The 19,753-nt window shown below is 41.7% G+C and overlaps 1 protein-coding gene across 1 annotated transcript; it reads right to left on the bottom strand.

Annotated features, from left to right (window-relative positions):
• On the bottom strand, window positions 3,064-3,905 carry LOC109228283. The gene has a single exon (XM_019393437.1). It carries the CDS (start codon window positions 3,743-3,745, stop codon window positions 3,239-3,241), a length of 507 nt encoding a protein of 168 aa, XP_019248982.1. The 5' UTR covers window positions 3,746-3,905; the 3' UTR covers window positions 3,064-3,238.

Raw genomic sequence — 19,753 nt, 5'->3', positions numbered from 1 at the left:
CCACCAAACGTCCTTTTGTAGAGCTCGTGGTTTATCAGGCAATACCGGGCGGCCTGTACGCGGAGCTTCTTGGCTTCTTTTTTGTCGTGGGGCAGTGTTCCATCCTGCAGATAGGATACAAATTGGTTGCGCCAGTCCCAAGTCAAATTTAGAGAGAGTACCTCGGGGTGATCAATGGCTGAATGGAGGAGGGTGACCACGCTTTCTTTGTTGAAGTTTTTAGTGGTTGCGGCTAATTTTGCTAAGCCGTCTGCCTCGACGTTCTGTGTTCTTGGAACTTGTTCGAAGCGAATGCACCTTGGTGCCTAGCTTCTCCAGTGCGTACACTATCTCTGAAGGAGATACACAAAAGTTATGGGCAGTTAATAAAGGGGGCGTACCTCTTTCGTTTCACAGTGGGGCGACGTGTCGCTGTAGTGCGTCTGTATGCCTTGGTGGCGGATGGGAGGATCTGGTGTATGGCTGGTGTCGATCTCTGTTGGAGCGGGGGAGTTTTTCCCGTCGACCTTCGTTCCATCGATCTCTCCTTGTTTCTGAGTGTATCGCTGTTAGCCGTTGGGTCGGCCTATTAAGATCATCCTCGTCCGCTCGTACCTCGGCGCAATAGGCGTTGTGGATTTCCTCCCATGTGGTAGGGGGATATTTCATGAGGCGGCTCAACAGCTTCTTGGTTGCCCTCGAACCATCTCTGCTTAGCCCGTTCTGGAAAGCGGCGACTGCCATACCTTCCGATACGTTTGGTAGACTCATCCTTACCCTGTTAAACCTTGCCAGGAAGTCCCTGAGTCCTTCTCCTGTGTTTTGCCTAACGGCGAAGATGTCGTTGACCCTGGCCTCCGCTTTCTTCGCGCCTGCATGGGCTGTGACGAACTTATCCGCCATTTCCTCGAACGTTGATATTGCCTTAGCCGGTAGCTGAGAGTACCATGTTAAGGCCCCTCCTGTCAACGTCTCGCCAAACTTCTTCAGCAGTACCGACGGTACCTGTTCTTTCGATAGGTCGTTGCCCTTCACGGCGGTGACGTAGTAGATTAGATGATCCTCGGGATCTGTGGTTCCGTCATATACCCTCAAGTAGGGTGGCATCTTGAAGGTTTTTGGGGTGGAGTGAGGGGCAGCTTCTTCAGTGTATGGTTGTTCAACGAACCTTCCCACGTCGCGTTTTGGTAGCAACTTGGGAGCACCGGGGATCTTGTCGACCCTCTCCTGATGTTCCTTCATCCGACCGCGGAGCGCCTTGTTTTCATTTTCCATTTCTTCCATCTTCTTTAGGATGGCTGTTAGCGTGCCATCGTTGGTCTGTGTCTCGATGGGTTTGTTATTCGCTAGTGTAACTTCCGGTTCACCCACGGCAGCAGTGGTACCTACCGTTGGTGTACATCCGATGTTACTTTGTGGTGACCTCTCAACCAAGCCACTTAGAGCGCTTGTTAGCCATCTTTCCAGTAGCTCTTTGACCGCTGAGGGTGCTTCCGTAACCGCAGATGTGGAAGCTCCTTTTTCGTGCAAGATCGCCAGACCGTCGGATGGGGAAGGTGAGATCTCTGCACCCGGTGTGATGCTAGGGGTTGCATTCAGGATGCCATCGTCACTGGCCTCGTTGAGAGGGCCAAGGAGATTGGTAGTGACACCCAATATAGCTTTCGATCTTGTGTTATTTTCGGCCATTTTCTGTTTTTGGTGGTGTAGAGAATGGTAGTTGGTTGATCTCTAGGTGGATACTATGGTTTTGATTCTCGAAATCCCCACAGACGGCGCCAAATTGTTTGGCTCAAAAGTTAACAATATACTTTGTAAGCTAAAAAACAATCAAAAGTAGGAAAAGGGTAAATCGTAATCAAATATAATAATCCTAGAGATGCAAAGATGATAATATTGTTGTAGATCTAGTGTTGCAAAGAGACAGTATGAACTCAATAAGATACGTTCGTTTGAAGTAGAGATAGAGAGAGAAAGCCAGAAAAATGAGAGAGTTGTATTAGATCCGATGCCCCCCTTTACAATGTGAAGGTCTCCTTTATATAATAGGAGACCTTCCTCGAAAGAATAAAAAAATTACAAAGATAGGTAACGTCTCCCTAGTGAAGACATTGAGTCCTAAACGATGTCACTTTTGCCCCCACGGCCGAGTCGTACCCGCTACGTTGGTAGGCGTACACTCATTAGGCGTACCCACTGGCGTAGAGATGCTGAGGGTCAAATTTGACCCTATACAGTAGTACAACTCTTTTGTTTTGTTGGTTAATGTAGTACAACTCGTTTGCATAGTCTTCAACTTCCATATTACAACAAATATCTTCTTTTACATAATTAACAGGAAATAGGAGAAAAACTAAACAATACTTAAATATCTTAATTTGATATAGCCTAGCCTGGATATGAAACTCGTCCATTACAGCTTGTTTGGATGGTTGTTACATATCGTTTCATAATGTATCGTATCGTATTGTATTATACTGCACTGCATCGTTTGATGAATACAATGTTTGGATGGATTGTATCGTTTTGTCGTCGTTTCATGGTATCACGCACTAAATAAAATTATTTAATAGTAATAAAGAGTGAGATTGAGAGAAAAAGACAAGGTAACGACGCGACCACACCAAATCGGTCGTTACATAAAGTGGCACATTTCATCGTTACGTAACGACGGATTTAACGATACGATACAATAAAATTTAAGTAACAATCAAAACAAACATTGTATTTAAAGTAACAATACGATACAATACGATACGATACAATATAATAGATAACAACCATCCAAACAAGCTGTTAATTACAATTTAAAAAATTATGACGTGTTCATCACTAAATTAATTACTTGTAGAACGAACTCGATTATCCTTGAAAATGGAGTGAATAGGTGAATTTGTCATCTGAAACTACCAGCAAATTGGACCATAAATATCGTATATACTTTGTTAACATTTATTTGCTTGCATTCACTTCGCCAAGCAATTTTGGTTCAACTTTCTACTTTCAAACTGAAGATGGAGGACAACTACTTTTTGCTCAACAGTGCAAATTAAACAAGTACAGCATTATTATGAGCAATCCAAATCGAATCAATTTCTTTGTCTTTATTTTCTCTCAAAATTTTGAAAAAAACATTACAATCACAATGCAGTGATGCTCTTGAAGATGTATAAATCGTCTTCATTAAGTGAAAAAAAAAAGTTCAATATTTGTAAAATTATAGAAGAAAATCGGGAAAAATCCCTCACTGTTAGATCAATTAATCCTGGAATCCAGTTTTCTCCCAAATAGCATTCCTGACTCTACTCAGATCTCTACCTTTAAGAGTACGGCCAACTCCTTCGTGCACGGAGAACGATGCAATTCTGGTCCTCTCTAACTGCTTCGCCAAAAACTCGTGCGGCGGAATCCGATTCTCCAAATCATCGCCGTCTTCATCGCTGAAATCATCACCATCGCTATCTCTCCTTCCATACTCTCTATACTCATCCTTCAGTATCTTCGACCAGTCCGGCACGTTCACCGGCAATGACGCCGCCGCCGATGCTACGGAACCGCTACGGCGGCTCTTCGTATCGTACTGCTTTCTCGAGAATTTTGAACTATGAACGGACTTACGGAACTCCGGCGACTGCGAAACCGCTGAGTTCCACAGGTCCGATTCATCAAATTCGAACGCCGAGTCAGGACTCATCATCGGAACGTCTCGCTCGCTCGACAGGAATCGGTAGTTTGCTCCAGCGAAATAGCTCCTTGAAGCCGCCATTGATAATTTTCGAAGAAATTCAAAAAAAACTTTTAACGTGTATACATACAGACACGTGTATGTATAGATGATTGTGAAATTGTTGCTCTCTGTTAAGTGCAACGTATACTTCTCTCCCCCTCTTTTGTCACTCTCACGGTGGGTTGGTGTTTTGAAGGAAGTTTTGATTTGCTTTTATAAAGGTTTTAGTGGATAAGGTTCGTCTCTTTTCATTCTCCTCTATCCGTCTCTTCTTTTGTTTAAACTATAAATTCACCATTATACCCCTAGAATAATCATCAAAATGCCACGTTATAATTGGATTTATCCACTCTATGGACTCACTTCAATCTACAGCAGTTGCTCATTGAAATAAAAGCAAAAAAGCTTAATCGAGAGTTGCTGATCTGGACTCTCTCCTCCATTTTGTTTCTTACCAAAAAAATCTAGTACTAGTAAAAACCAAAAAATAAAATGTTCAACTTTTTTTTGTAAATTTGAGTACTCAAACTCGACATATTTGATTAAAGTGAAGAAATCTTTATTATAGCATTGTTTCGTTGCAGGTGCTTCTCCATTTAAGTAAGTTGGAAGTGCTTCAGTATTTTGCCATAGTACATTGAAAATGCTAGGTAGAATTTATCCACTGTTTCAAAGTTACGATTTCTTAAATTAATACTCTGTTTTATTTCGTGATTATGTTTCACCTGATTATACAACCTTTTACTAAAAAAAATAATGTATGGGTCAAAATCTTGCTGAGGAAGTTGGACGTGAAAAGAACGTAAAGTGAAAGACTGTGTTCTAATTCGGACTGGTAAGACGAGGACGACCAAAGCCCAACAATGAGCAGTCGCCGAGTGAGCTGTAGAGGTCGAGGTTGAATATCGAAGAATATGAATAGCGGCTAGTGTAGTCTCGGAACTACTGATAGGAATATTCTCCTGGATATTCCCTTTGTTGTACTTTTTAGGGTTTTTAGAGAATATCCCATATAAATAGAAAGAAAGAGAGAAGAAAAGGGGCACGTGAGATAGAATCTGAGAAACTATTGTAAGTAGTTGACCATTGAGAGAATATACAAAGCTTACCTTCATATAGTGATTGATTTCATCTATTATTCTTCCTTTCCACTCACATGATCCAAGAAAACATTACTTATATTCTCGTTCACTGCCTGTCTCATTGTCAGAGAGAAGAATCTTCCGCATCATGGGTGAAATGTTCTTCCTATTTACATTCATTGCCTTTCTCATATTTATTGCTTGTCCTCGTTCCTTCATTTATTCACAAGAGTATCATTGAATTACTTTTCGGCCTTAAATAGCTTTTAATGCGATTTCTAGGTTGTTACTTCCCATCAATATCTAGAACTTATTATGTTTAACTAGAATTTATCCATTATCGTTTTACTTAATTAGTTTAACAAAAAGGTCTAAAACTTTTTGGTCAAACAATTTGGCACCGTCTGTGGGGAATTTAATTTCTAGTTAAAAGTTTTAATTTTTTCTAGATCTAAAAAAAACACACACAAAACTCTGCACAGCTCTGCATCTCGTTGTTTGTACAGATCTGACATGGCAGGCAATGGAGAAGAAAAGAGAAAGGCGATAGCCGATCTCACCGCCAATCTCCTAAACACTATCGGCATAGCTCACAGAGAGAACGAGGAGAACGTGACACCAAGCGCCTCACCTCCTCCTCATGGCAGCGTTACCGCTTCTCATGGAAAGGGAGCCTCTATGTCCACTACGGAAGAAGCACCACCTGCGGTGAAAAAGCTACTAGAAGCATGGCTAATAAATACACTGAGGAAAATTTTGTATATATATGGGGAGAGCTGAGTCGGGCACGCCCCGTAATAACGACAAAAGTCTTTCGCCAGGTAAGGAAGGGGGAGTGTGTAACCAATGACAAACGGGTACGCATAAAGCGCGCAGTACCCAGGGCGATGTACCTGCACGACGTCCTTATCTGTGGGAATGAGTTCGACATGATTGGGAATTCTCCACTTGGCCTTAAGCGCAGTAAGTGTCGCGGCGTCCATTACGGAAACAACGGGCTCAGGATCGGCGATAGGTAAATGCTTGAAAGTGGCTTTCCCCAAGGATGGAATTATCTCATCCACGGTGGGAAAATTCTTATCTTTCACAATGGCCGTCCCTTCTTCATGGGAGGGCACATCCATTTCCGATGCAACGGTACCGGCAACTCTATCGGAAGTAGAAGGTGCACTAGCCATGTTTCTTCTGTTATGTAGGTGACAGGAGCTAGGGTAGAGGAAATAACAATGGCAAGGAACTTCGAAACAAAAAAAATGGAAACGTAAGTATCTGAGGAAGGAGGAAAGAGAAACCTTGAGTTTTTTGAATAATGTGTAGAAAACGCAGCAACCCCAAATGAAGAATTCTCTCCTCTATTTATAAGAATACAAACATCCCGAGCAGGAAAACCAAAAGCCGCCACGTTAATTCCAAAACAGATGAGGCAAGGGAAACGACATAACGTATAGGGAACGTGCGCCATAATGGCGCATGACAGGTTGACATTATTTCAAACTGACAGAACTGTCAGGTACAACTCTCGAAGCATCACATCGTCATCTCGCTATGAAGGGTCACTCTTCCGCCAATGTGCTCAGATTTCTCAAAAGGTGCAACTGGCCAAGTCCGCCCACCGAGCTCGCCCAAAGGCGACCCTAATAGGCGGACGGACTAACTGTATGGGTCAAAATATGATCAAAGGAATTCTACTTAGGGAAGAGCAACCAAGAAGCAACCAAGCCGAAGTCGTGTGTATGAAGCGATATGACGGCAAGTGATTTGGCTGCGATCAAGGTCGAGCACTCAATTCGGTCTGAACGATCAGTTTATCACTCAGATACTCTAGAGGAATATTCTACAGGATATTTCAAGAACTTAGGTACTCTGGTTAAGGACCGCTGGGTAAGGAAAGTGTTGAGTATAAATATCATGAGAAAGTGTGACATAGGGGGGGGGGCATCACATACGCATACAACAAGAGATACGTCCCTAAAAAAAGGAGGATGCTCCCAAAACCCGAGGCTCCTGACTGAAAAAGGAGAGGAGAGCTTAGAATCTTGATATGCATTTTTAATTCTATTTTATCAAACGGACGGAGGGCGGTCTTGTTTGAGTATGGTGATTCTTTTCCTTTATGTATTCCTCATTATCATTTGATATTATTGGAGCAATTATCTATTTCTTACATCGTGAGAGTCAATCGCTGCTGTAATCAAAATTTATGTTTAGTTGTGCTTGTTCATTCCTATCATTTATCTCAGATCTAGAATTAATCATCTTTGGCTAAAATTTACCCCAAATCTTTTCATCGAATTGGTTCAACTAAGAAGGCCTAATACTTTTTAGTCAAACAAAGAGGTCAGTGCCTTTCTCGATGGGCAAGTGCATCTGATTCTAACATCTTTTCTAATTTAAACCATTTCTTATTTAGTTGCTAAAAGATAGAAATCAAGCTTCCTAAATGAGATTGAGCTCCACAAATTTGCACTTTATATCCCCTCTGGTCCACAATAAGTGATCAATTTTTTTTTTTATTTTGGTCCAAAATAATTGTCCATTTATATAATCAAGAAAAAATTCAATTTGTTTTCCCAAAATTACCCTTATATACGTATTCCTAAAAAGTCATTTACCCCTCACATTTGAGAAGAGAAGTAAGTGCTACTATAAATATGGTGCAATATTTAATGAAGAATAGTTTAGTCGCATTAACTATTTTCATCTACAATGTAGTACTACTAAAAAGAAAAACTCTGACATGACTTAGTCAAACTTGTATGACATACAAAGTGGAGTAATATTTCAGCTGGTCAGTTGAGGCCTTAGGATTGTCAGCTACTTTGGCTTGTGACACGCGGCCCCTGGGAACTGGAGTAACAAACCGTAACGTCTGTGGACTCCAGGTGAATTCGCCCCCACAAGGAGTAGCCTTGGATCTAGCGCGGAGCTTGTGCCACCTGCTTTTTGGCTTGCTTCGTCCCACCACTCCAGAAGTGCTCCACAGGACAGTATCACGACTCAAATTGCGTCCCGGTTCACTTATAATCTTGTACATCTATTTATTTTATCATTTTCTCACTTCTTTTTATTTTTCCCTTACGAAGATCTTATCGTTTCTGCTTTTCCATATTCAGCGGCATTGAAAAGAATTCAACTGCTAAAAGAAAACAAGAGCAAAAGGATTGAACAAAACAAGGAGAATTCATTTCTATAGATAGTACACGTTGGGTGGCAAATTCCTAATTTGGATATGCCTGATCCAAGAACCATAATTACTACTTATAATATACTTCATCCGGTCCAAAATAAGTGGTTTTTTAGCCTTTTTCTTGTGGTCCAAAATAAGTGATTTTTTCAGATTTCAAGAATGAATTAATTATTTTTTTCCTACATTGTCCTTGAAGTAAATGGTGTTGGAATATGTGTTAGGATTATTTATGAGAGATAATAAAGGTTAATATGGTCAATTCCATTGCTAATTAATGCTAAAAGGTGGATTTCTTAATTTATGTGAAAACATCCAAAAAATCACTTATTTTGGACCGGAGAGAGTAGTGTTAGCCAATAATGGTGTTTTTCAATTATATAAGCCAATAATGGTGTTTTTCAATTATATACACAGACAACTAGATAAGCTATGCTTCACTTTAACAGGCAGCCGCTATATGCTTCATTCGCCGTTTAAAACTAGACTTTTGTTTCTGATGAGACTATCTTATAAATTAACTAACCTTACACTCCCGGCCCCCATATTAAAATTATGAAAAAGGGTCAAAACTGTCCACGAACTATGATCGAGTTTTGTTTTAAAATATCATCTGTTCACCTCTTTGCCGCTATTGTTATTTTTTGGCCCATTTATGCCCTTAAATAAACGACTCTTTCCGGTAGCAAAATAGGTGAAGAAATAGTATTTTTAGACCAAATCCAATAGTACATGGGCAGTTTTGACCTTTTTTTGTTCAAGTTGTATACGGTCAAAATCGGAGAGTTTGACTTTGGGGCTACTGTGGCACTCCACGCCCGACCTCGAGAAGCTCGAAGCAGAATTTGAAGTGTGACCCCGAGTTGCGTCCTCGAGGGAACATATTGAAGGTTCACTGTGGTCAATCTCGGAGCAGTACAAATCGACGATCGTCATGGAAAGGCGGGAAATTCCCGCAGGCACGTGATTAGAACTGACAGAGTCTGCGAAAAATAGTACAAATCCATACCGGCCATTATACAGCTGTACCAATAGAATTTCCTCGTCATATTAGACATGTACTATGTTGGGATTCCCCTCAACCTATATAAAGGGGACCCTTGTCATTTGTAACACAAATGAATATTGAATACAATAGAACATCCTCTGCTTTGCTTGCCTAAACGTGCTCAACAATTACTCTACAGATTTATTGCTTGTTCATTTATTGTTCTTCATTTATTGCCCATTATTAACCACAAAAGGCTATCTTTGAGGCCTTCGTTATCATTGTTTCTTCATCAATTGTTCATCGCTAACTGCCCTAACTAGACCTCAAAGCCCTCTGTTCCAGCCAGCTCGAGGCCCAATCTTGCGACAACAGTGGTTTGCATATGTTATTCTCTTTATTTACACTTAGCATCTATTGCCTAACAACTAGTATTGAAATAAATCACATATTTTTAGAACCATAAAATCACATATAATTGTTAATACCATTTTCAAGGTAAACAGTTTGGCGCCCACCGTGGGGCTAAAAATAATACTGATTATTTTGGTGCTAGTTTTCTGAAAACACAAGTTATTCTTCACACTTTTTCTTGTCCAAGAATCTTTGATTTCAGGTCAAAGAATGTCTAACTCAGCAAATGCACGCAAAAACAACGGTATTGGGCTTCATGGAGAGAACGGTGCAGATGTCGGTGTACCACCGCAAAACCCAGGGGTGGCATCAGCACAAATCCCCATCGACTTGGGCTCACGCAACGCTGTGCATGTCGATGTAAACTCTCATGTCGACGGAAATGTGCGCGAGGAAAACCAACATGAAGCACAAGGGACTCCAGCTCGGGAGGAAAGAGAAGTTAGCCTTCAAGTCATTTTTGAGATGTTGCAAGCCCAACAAGTGGCTATTGCTCAGCTACAAAGTCAACAAAAAACTCCAAGCACAGCAGCACTGGAAACGACTCCTCGAGTCGAGCAGGCACCAGAGAGATCGAGTAACAACGGGTCAGCAGCAGACCCCGCTATTATGAAGATGCTCGAGGACCTCACCAAAAGGATTGAATCAGGAGAAAAGAAGATCGAGGCTAACGATAAAAAGGTGGAGACTTATAACTCGAGGGTCGATCAGATCCCGGGCGCACCCCCAATTCTGAAGGGTGTAGATTCAAAGAAGTTCGTACATAAACCATTCCCATCAAGTGCGGCTCCGAAGCCCATCCCGAAGAAATTCAGAATGCCTGATGCCGCGAAGTATAACGGGACTACGGACCCCAATGAGCACATTACCGCTTATACTTGTGCTGTAAAAGGGAATGACTTAAAGGATGATGAAATTGAGTCCGTCTTATTGAAGAAATTTTGAGAAACACTGTCAAAGGGGGCTATGATGTGGTATCATAACCTACCCCCGAATTCAATAGATTCATTTGCCATACTGGCAGACTCTTTTGTGAGGGCACACGCTGGTGCCATCAAGGTCGCCACCAGGAAGTCCGATGTCTTCAAAATCAAACAGAGAGAAAACGAGATGCTTAGGGAATTTGTATCTCGCTTTCAGATGGAGCGAATGGAATTACCCCCAGTCTCCGATGACTGGGTAGTACAGGCCTTCACTCAGGGCTTGAACGAACGAAGCTTGGTAGCTTCGAAGCAGCTAAAATAAAATTTGATCGAATATCCCGCCGTGACCTGGGCAGATGTGCACAACAAGTGTCAATCGAAGATCAGGGTCGAAGATGACCAATTAGGAGCCCCCTCAGGCTCAGTATATCCTAGCAGGCTCTTAACAAAGGAACAAAGGTTTACAGAAAGGGAGTCGAGACCAAACAAGGAAATATACCAGCCGTATGTAGAAGATCGAAGAAATGCCCCGAGGCGTAATACACCTCGAGGCAATCGAAGGACAGATCGAGGTTAAAGTTCTCGGGGACTCATGAGTAAAGCCGGTTTCGATAGGCACATTGGGCCGGTAGAAGCACCCCGGCTATTTGAGTACAACTTCAACGTCGATGTCTCAGACATCGTATCGGCCATAGGTAAAATCAAAGATACCAGGTGGCCAAAACCCATACTGTCAGATCCTTCACAGAGGAACCCTAACTTGGTATGCAAATATCACGGCACTCACGGTCATAGGACCGAGGATTGCAGATAGCTTCGAGAAGAGGTAGCCCGACTGATCAGCGAAAGGCACCTTCGAGAATTCCTTAGCGACCAAGCTAAAAACCAATTTCGGGAAAGAGAGGCGAACAGGAAGAACAAACCAGAAGAACCACAACACGTCATCCACATGCTCATTGGCGGGGTTGACGCCCCACAAGGACCCGTTGTCAAGCGGACGAAAATATCCATCACCAGGGAAAATCGATCTCGGAGTTACATACCGAGGACGCTCTCACATTCAGCGAAAAGGACATCGAGACCTTGTCTCAGCCTCATAATGACGCACTTTGAATAAATTTCAAATTAAACGTGTGCTCGTGGATCCAGGTAGCTCGGCCAACATAATCAGGTTGAGGGTGGTGGGCATCTTGGACTGCTCAACCAGATCGTACCCACCTCTCGAGTCCTCAATGGATTCAACATGGCGAGCGAGACAACGAAAGGGGAGATCATCCTCCCGGTCAATGTGGCCGGTACAATCCAAGATACCAAGTTTCATGTCATCGAAGGTGACATGAGATACAATGCCTTACTTGGAAGGCCGTGGATACACAGTATGAGGGCAGTGCCATCAACCCTTCATCAAATGATGAAATTTCCAACCAAGGATGGAGTAAAAACAGTGTACGGGGAGCAGCATGCAGCAAGAGAGATGTTCGCAGTGCACGACATGGCACTAGCATCGACGCCCTCTACATCGAAGAAGCCAAAAGACAAGCAAACAACCAAGTAGCAACCACAATCGACATTCTTGGCAACACCCGAATGAGTGAATAAAGGACCGTGCCGTGTCCTCGGAGCAAGCAATTGAAACGTATCGAGGCTCGAACGCTATCATTGCTAAGGTACAACCCTCTCCCTTTTCATTTATGTTTTATACTAACTTATTCCAGGTGTTCGATTGAGAGGAATCGAAGCACCCTCCAGCTCGAAGACCTTGGGTTTTAAAGCATGTGTTGCGTTCTTTTTCCCTTAGATCGGGTTTTATCCCAAACGTGTTTTACCGGCGAGGTTTTTAACGAGGCAACATCCATATGCTACCTATGGAGAACTCATCAAGTATTCAAGGCTTCTCTTTGATCAACCTCAAATACTGGGGGGCATCACCCCGTGGGAGGTCATCTCTCGGAAGAAACTAAATTATGCCTAGGAGGACCTCGATAGGAGAATGTTGTATTGGGCCAAATGGTCAAATGAACCGTGTCCATGTAGAATAATCGAGCCTCCAAAGGCAAAAAACATGTACGCATATATCAAGTAATTGAGGAAGCCTCTTTGCTTATCAAAACACTTTGTGCCTCGAAGAAGTTCACTACTTTCTCATAAGACGGCTCAAGGGTGAAAAATTCTCGAATACTCAGGGACTGTCATCGACAGTCAGCTCATCGAGCCATCAAAAATTCGAATTCGTAAGACCTCGATCAGGCAACTTCGATCTCGTAAGCCCTCAGTGAGGCAACATCAAATCTGTAAGACCTTAACGAGGCATGCCCAAACTTATATGACCTTAAAAAGGCATAACCCCGATATTAAGGCCAAGGCTATATATTTGAACTTGTAAGACCCCAATAAAGGCATACCCTCGATATAGACGCCGAGGTCATCTCACTCGGGGACTAAAGGCTACGGCCGAACATAAAGACTACGGTCATATCAAAAGGTTTTGGCCAAATTAACGCGGTTCGGAGACGTCCGACTGCCGCCATAAAACTAAAGGCCTCAAAATACTTCGAAAAGAACCGGTTAATCAGGCTACCCTCGGCATAAGCAAAGGAGCTTCGATAATATCAGCTCCGAACAATAAAAAGGCTTCGAAATCAATCAACCCTCGATGAAAAGGTTTCAAAAACTCAGCCTTCTAGCGAACCTCCCGAGGAACTCAGCTATCGTCACATATCGACTCATAATCGAGGTTCTCGTTTGAGCCGTCGAAGAGTCGGACGAACATAAAACATGCCAAGGCATAATCAAAACTTCAAAAGTCTTTAGCCAAAATGAGGGTAAACTATAGCCATATTAGAGGTCACATCGACCCAACCTAATAAGGGCCTAAGGGCCAATGCGTAAGAGCCTAAGGGCAAGCCTAAAGAGCCTAAGGGCCAATGCGTAAGAGCCTAAGGGCCAGCCTAAAGAGCCTAAGGGCCGAGCTAAAGAGCCTAAGGGCCAATATGTTGAAAACCTAAGGGTCAATGAGCCCGAGCCGAAACTTGATTCGAGGACCGAGCCCTAAACGGTCAACTATTACCAAATACTCATCAAGCACAACCTAAGGGTTCTTATCTTAAAGTCCAACATATCAGACTAATTTTCGGCAAGCATCAAAACTCAAAACATAAACAAAGACACAATCAAGTGGAAATTTATATAAAGGGAAAGCCAAAGGGTTCCTTTTTTATTATAAATAATGGTACAAAGATACATTTACAACACTCCCACAGGGAGCACTATTCAAAGAACAAGAAAGAAAAACCTAGTATACCCTCGGGAACTTAGCCTTTCCCCTCGGGGACTATGTCTCGATCGGCTCCCTCGGGACAAACTCCCTCACCGGCCTCCTCCTCGTTGTCTTCAGCATCTGAAATGAGGAACTTGGCGTCGAACTCATCCGCCTTGGGCTGCTGTATCTCCTCCGAGAGATCGAAGCCCTTACCATAAATCTCCTGGAGAGTTTCCCTCCAGGATTTGCATCAGACATATTCATTGTTTCTCTTCTCTCGATCGGAAGCCCCCCTCAACTTTGTACGAGCTTCAACAACATCTTTTAGATAGATGGCCACCTTCTTATCGGCCTTTGCTCGGACCTCTTTTGCTTCGGCTCGAGCGTCCACAACTTCGGCCTTCATCTTCAAAAGATCTGTTTCAAGCTTAGCAATCCTACTTGTCTTGACCAAGTTGCTTTCTCGAGCATTACGAAGTTGTATCTCGAGGCCGGAGGCCTTAGCCAAAGCGTTCCTTTTGGCCGCAACATGAGTATCTATCTATGCCTTCAATTCGTTGCATGTCTGAGTTAACCTGGTTGGCTTTACCCTGAAGGCGTTCTAGCATCTCTGTCTTTCTCTGCAACTGAGATACCGAAACGTTAAGTTTCCAAAGATGGGAGAAGAAGCCTGTATTCCCTCAAAATAGAGTTTACCTATTTCTCGAGGTTGCCTTCGTAATCATAACTTCGGTTCAACTCCGATCGAATATGTATTAGCTCTCTTGTCTTCTTGTCACAAAGAAGCCTGAGAGATTTCTCCCCATTCAAGGCTTTATGCAATTTAGCCTCACAGCTCAGACTTGAGCTTACCGAAGGCCTATGAGAAAGAAGGTTCAGTTAAAAAGAAGAAAGTACGAAGTTAGAAAAGTAATAATGACTTCGAAACTCACCATAGAGCAAAGTCGCTGAGCTTCCTCGAAGGTCTATTTTGCATCTACCCGCTCGGTTTCATCGGCCCCGGTAGAGTAACCCAAGGCGCTCTGATTGGGCGGAGACACGTCGAAGCCTATTTCCCTCGGAGTACTTGACGTCCGAGAACCATCTGCCAAATCAAGTAATGAAGGACCTTCGCCCCTCCTCTCTTGTGGAATCTCTCCCTCGAGACTAGGGGCCTCGAGCCCAGTGGGCTCAACAGTCTCGGGAGGCCTCCTGGTTCGAGCCATCAATGTAGAATCATCCTCACCGGGTGCATTGATGTCCATAGAACAACCGATAAATATGAGATATTCGTCAGCGGCAATGTCCTCCTCGCGCCCCCGGGCGGGTCCTGCCTTGCTATGGGAATCCTCGTCCTTCGAGGATCTCTTTCTTTTATTATCCTTCCTTGTCTCAGAAGTCGAAGGTCATTCCTCCTCCAAGATGGATTTGGCTTCGGTGATTCACCATTTGAAAGACGAGAGAACACTATCGGCACAGAACCAACAAAGTCTCGAAAGGGGACGGTCTCACCTCAGAAAACTCACCGATGCCTGCAACAAAGAAATTAATGTACGTAAAGGAAAGTACTCCTCGAGAGAAGTAATACATAGCACATACCATGGTTCTTAGCCTCCCATTTGCCCTTCGACAAGTCTCTCCACTTGCGCTCGTCATAAGTCGAAGAGGCCGCCAGTTTGCGGGCCCAGTCCGCAAGATCAGGGACCTCGTTTGGCATCCACGGGATCGCTGCGAAAAAGGAAAGAAAACGTCCTTACGGAGCCTGGCTCCACCGAGAACAAAAATAATAGAGTTCAGTATATCACTTACGCTTGAAATTCCATTCCTCGGGGACTATTTATAAAGCCTCAGGGCTATCTTTATTTCGAGTTCGAGCAAACACTCACTCGACTACTAAGCCTAGAGGCTACCCGAGTTCGAGCAAGTTCTCACTCGAGGACTATTAATAAAGCCTCAAGGCTATCTTTATTTCGAGTTCGACCAAACGCTCACTCGACTATTAAGCCCAAGGGCTACTCGAGTTTGAGTAAGTTCTCACTCGGGGACTATCTATAAAGCCTTAGGGCTATCTTTATTTCATGTTCAAACGAATATTCACTCAATTAAGGGCTACCCGAGTTCGAGCAAACTCTCACTTGGGGACTATTTATAAAATCCTAAGGGCTACCTTTTGTGAGCACGTGATTTTTGCCCTATGTGAAATACTCCTACAAATTAAAGAAATAGATTTTTCCCAATTGTTTTCAATTTTATAGGATTTTTGTAGGATTTTTTTTGATTGTTTGCTTTTTTGTGCACGTTTAATTCTATTAAAATCATGAAAAATACCAAAAAATACCATGCATTGCATTGAGACTTTATTTTCATGTTGTTAGGATTAATTAGTTAGTTAATTGCTTTATTAAGATGAAAATCACAAAAATTGGTTCACTTTTACATTTTTAGCTTTTTAATTTTAGATTAGTAATTTTCTCTTTTAATCTAGGAGCAACTAATTTTTATAAATATTATAGTTAGATAATTAGCTTAATTTTGTAATTTAAATTAATTTAGGAATTCAATTTACGTTTTCAATTAATTAAAGAAAAAAAAAGAAAACAAAAAGAAAAAAGGAAATCGGAAAAGTTCTAATTTAGCTTTGAAATCGGGCCAATCTGCAGGTCAGCACAAGCCCAAATCCCTACCCAAATCCGCCCCAAACCCAGGCCCAAACCTAGCCTACCCGATCTAGCCCCCCCCCATTAAACCAAACGACACTGTTCCAAGCACTCAAATCCCATCCGTTGATCTGTTTTGATCGAACGGATGGGAACTCAACACTCATCTACTATAAAAGTGTTCGAACTCGAACCCCCCCCAGAACCCCTCTCATTCTAACTCTCCATGTTCCCAGCCAACGAAACCCTAGCCGCCTAAAATACCCCCGCCGCCTCCGCCGTTGACCACCCACCGATAATTCGCTCACGGCGGTTCCGGTGCTCCAAACCACTCCGAATTTACACCAGATGATCCTCAACTCCCCTTCTTCCCAAATCCACTACCAATTTCCCTTAAATCCCACCAAAATCCCACCGATTTCAGATCTGAAAGTTTGACCAAAAAACCCTAATTCACCCAAATCGCCTAAACTCACACCCTACAACCCCTTTCTTCCCCTCACCACTAATCACCAAGTATCTCCCGTCAAAAACCCCAACAAATTTGCGAGTTTTGGATCTAAGAACCGTAAGAGCACTGGGTCATGCATGTCTGTCCCTCGTCGCTCTTTTCTGATTCGATAATGTTGAGATTCACCCCAAATGGTTGTTATTGACAAGAATAACCATTTGGGGTCGACTTTAAGCAATATCGAAGCCAAACACAAGTCCGTTTTGTTTCTTCGCCGTTCTTCATTGGGTACTTCCTCTCTTTGTTTTCTTATTTCTCTGTCCTATGTTATTCTTTTTTGTTTGTTTGTGCTGATTCACACCTATGGAAACAGAAGAAAAAATGTGTTGTTGGGTCTTTCATTCATCTCTGTTTTGTTAAGTAAGCTGCAATTGTTGGGTTAGTTTTATTTGGATTTAATGGTTAACTAATTAAGTTCAGAGGGTTCAAATGATTTTGCTAGAGTAATTAGTGACAGTTTTTGTTTGCTTTCTGGTTAATTTTTTAGTTTCCATATCAGTCTTCTTTGTTTAGTTTGCAAGGATTTAGTTAGGCTAACACTATTGTTTATGTTCAATACTTAATTAGACGTTTGTTAATTTCTCATCTCAGTAGTCTATTAATAGGCTTTAATTAGGTTTGAATTTTTGTTGTTGTTTTTGTTTCATTTCTCATTCAGTTCATGTCAAATGAATTTAGGGTTAATATAAAGGTTTGATTGCTCAATAATCTGTTCCTTTGATCCTTTCTTTCGTGTTAATTCTTGTCTTGTGGTGTTGGTTCTGATTTGCCAACGAATTGGAATTATAGGGGCTAATTGAAAAAATGAAAACTTAAAACAAAGTTTGTACAGAAACTTCTAGAATTGGGGCTGCTGGCCCTATTTGGCTAGCACAAAAATGCTGAAACTAATTATAGGCTGACAGCTGTCCCAATTCTGTTAGAAAGATGCCTTTAGGGGCTATACGAGGGAATAATTCCCTAATTCCGTTCTACAGCACATGGCATTGAGTTGCCTATAAGTAGAACCCCTCCCTCACTCCTTATACAGATTTCAGACCCTAGAAAACACCCAAAAAGCTCTGCACTGTTTGATAAAAAAGGCTGAATTTGTTTGCTTCTGATTTTCTGGAGTAAAAGAAGAGTACTCTGAAATTTTCTCTGGATTTCCTGAATTTCTGATTCAAATATGGATTAAGCTGGGGATGTGTGTTGCTGATTAGTTGCTGTTGTCTTTTGGCTGAAATCCTTACCCCATTTGCTTTTGTTATAGATTTCCAGGTATGTTCATGAGCTTGAAATGATAAAATGTGCTTGTAACCTGCTGATTTGGAATTTGGCTCCCTATATTTTATTTAGCTAAATGGTTTCTTTTCTATTGTTCTTCATCGGCTAAAATCTGTAACTTCTTTTAACTTGCTCAAGTACTATTGATACTGATCTTAGTATATTTAGATGGTTTAGACATTCGAGCTCTTTTAATTCATCCACAGTTGGTTTAACAATTTACTACTTAATAATTGTAATTACTCGGGACTTTGTTAAAGGTTGTTGAATGTACATCATGTGTTTGAATTGTTGAGCATAACATCATGTGTAGATTTAAGTTAATCTATGAATGAGTCCAGAAATCGATATCTTGTTGATTAATCTTGACAGCATGTTTGGACAAATTACTTCATAACAAGTTGATTAACACTTTGCATTTTTAGTAATTGGATAATTGACTTCTAGGCCCAAAATGACATCAGGCCCAATCAAGGCCTGGACGTCAAAGGTCTTCTGTTTGAGACGCTGGACCTGGTGTTTGGCCCAGACGAGGCAGTTGTTTTTTTGACTAAACCCCACATGAATGACTTCTGCTTTTCTTTTACTTTCAGGGCTCAATTTTGGCCCAAGTGTTTTCAGCACCTTTTTTTTTTCTTTTATAAATTTTCTGCCAGCATAATAAATGTACTGTAATGCTGAAAGCTTGTCTTTAAAAGCTAGGCCTGTTATTGGCCCAATTAAAACCGCTGAGGCAGCTTGAAGTTCGTTTTCATTTCTGGGCTCAATTTCGAGCCCAGTTCCTCCAGCCATGTTTCCTCTTTAAATCTTCTTAAATGATATTGGGCTTACTGCTGGCCCAGAACTCTTTTAAATTTAAATTCCTAGTAATTTATCTAATACTTACTTACAACTAGTAGCTTTTAGAATTGAACTTTAATTTAGATTAAGCCTAAGTATCCTTAATCCACTTTAGTTGAATATAAATTTTTTTCTTTAAATACGTTGAGGTGTGCCATCCAAGCACGTAGTCTATGTCCCTCACATCAATAGCTTAACTAATGTAGAAGAACGCCTTGAATTCTCGTAGTTTGCTTTAGGCGCGTTAAGTAAATAAAGTATCATAGCTACGGGTACGGTTCCCGGGATGTAGTCGTGATACACAATTCCCAAATTTGGGTGTACATTTCATGTGACCCGACTTCAATTTCCAATAATGTTAAATAAAATAAACATGTCGTGAACCGCGGGTGCATTTCATGTAGCGTGGTTTACTATGTGTTATCAAAAACAAACAAGTGTATGACGATCTTGAATTTTCCTAAAAACATTGAAAGCGGTTAAAAGGAATAAAAATGCACAATAGGTTTAAAACATGTAATAAATCAGATAATAAGGCCAATTATTAATAGTTAGGCGACCGTGCTATAACTACGGAACTCGGGAATGCCTAACACCTTCTCCCGGGTTAACAGAATTCCTTACCTAGATTTTCTGGTTTCGCAGACTTTTAAATAAAGCCAATTTTCCTCGATTTGGGATTTTAAAAATAAACCGGTGACTTGGGACACCATAAATTATTCCAAGTGGCGACTCTGAATAAATAAAAATAATCCCATTTCGATTAATGTCACTTAAATTGGAAAAACTCCTTTATATACCCATCGGGTGTAAAAAGGAGGTGTGACAGCTCTGGCGACTCTACTGGGGACCGAACCCAGAACTTCTGGTTCAGGGTTCAAAATTCGAGCTTAGAATATCTGTTATAGTTGGCTTTTATTTGTTATCTGATTTTTACGTGTTTG

The sequence above is a fragment of the Nicotiana attenuata genome, chromosome 6 (assembly GCF_001879085.1).
Source record: "Nicotiana attenuata strain UT chromosome 6, NIATTr2, whole genome shotgun sequence".
Classification (NCBI taxonomy): Eukaryota; Viridiplantae; Streptophyta; class Magnoliopsida; order Solanales; family Solanaceae; genus Nicotiana; species Nicotiana attenuata.
Note: the sequence above shows the minus strand (reverse complement) of the source record. Positions and strands in the feature narration are given on the sequence as shown.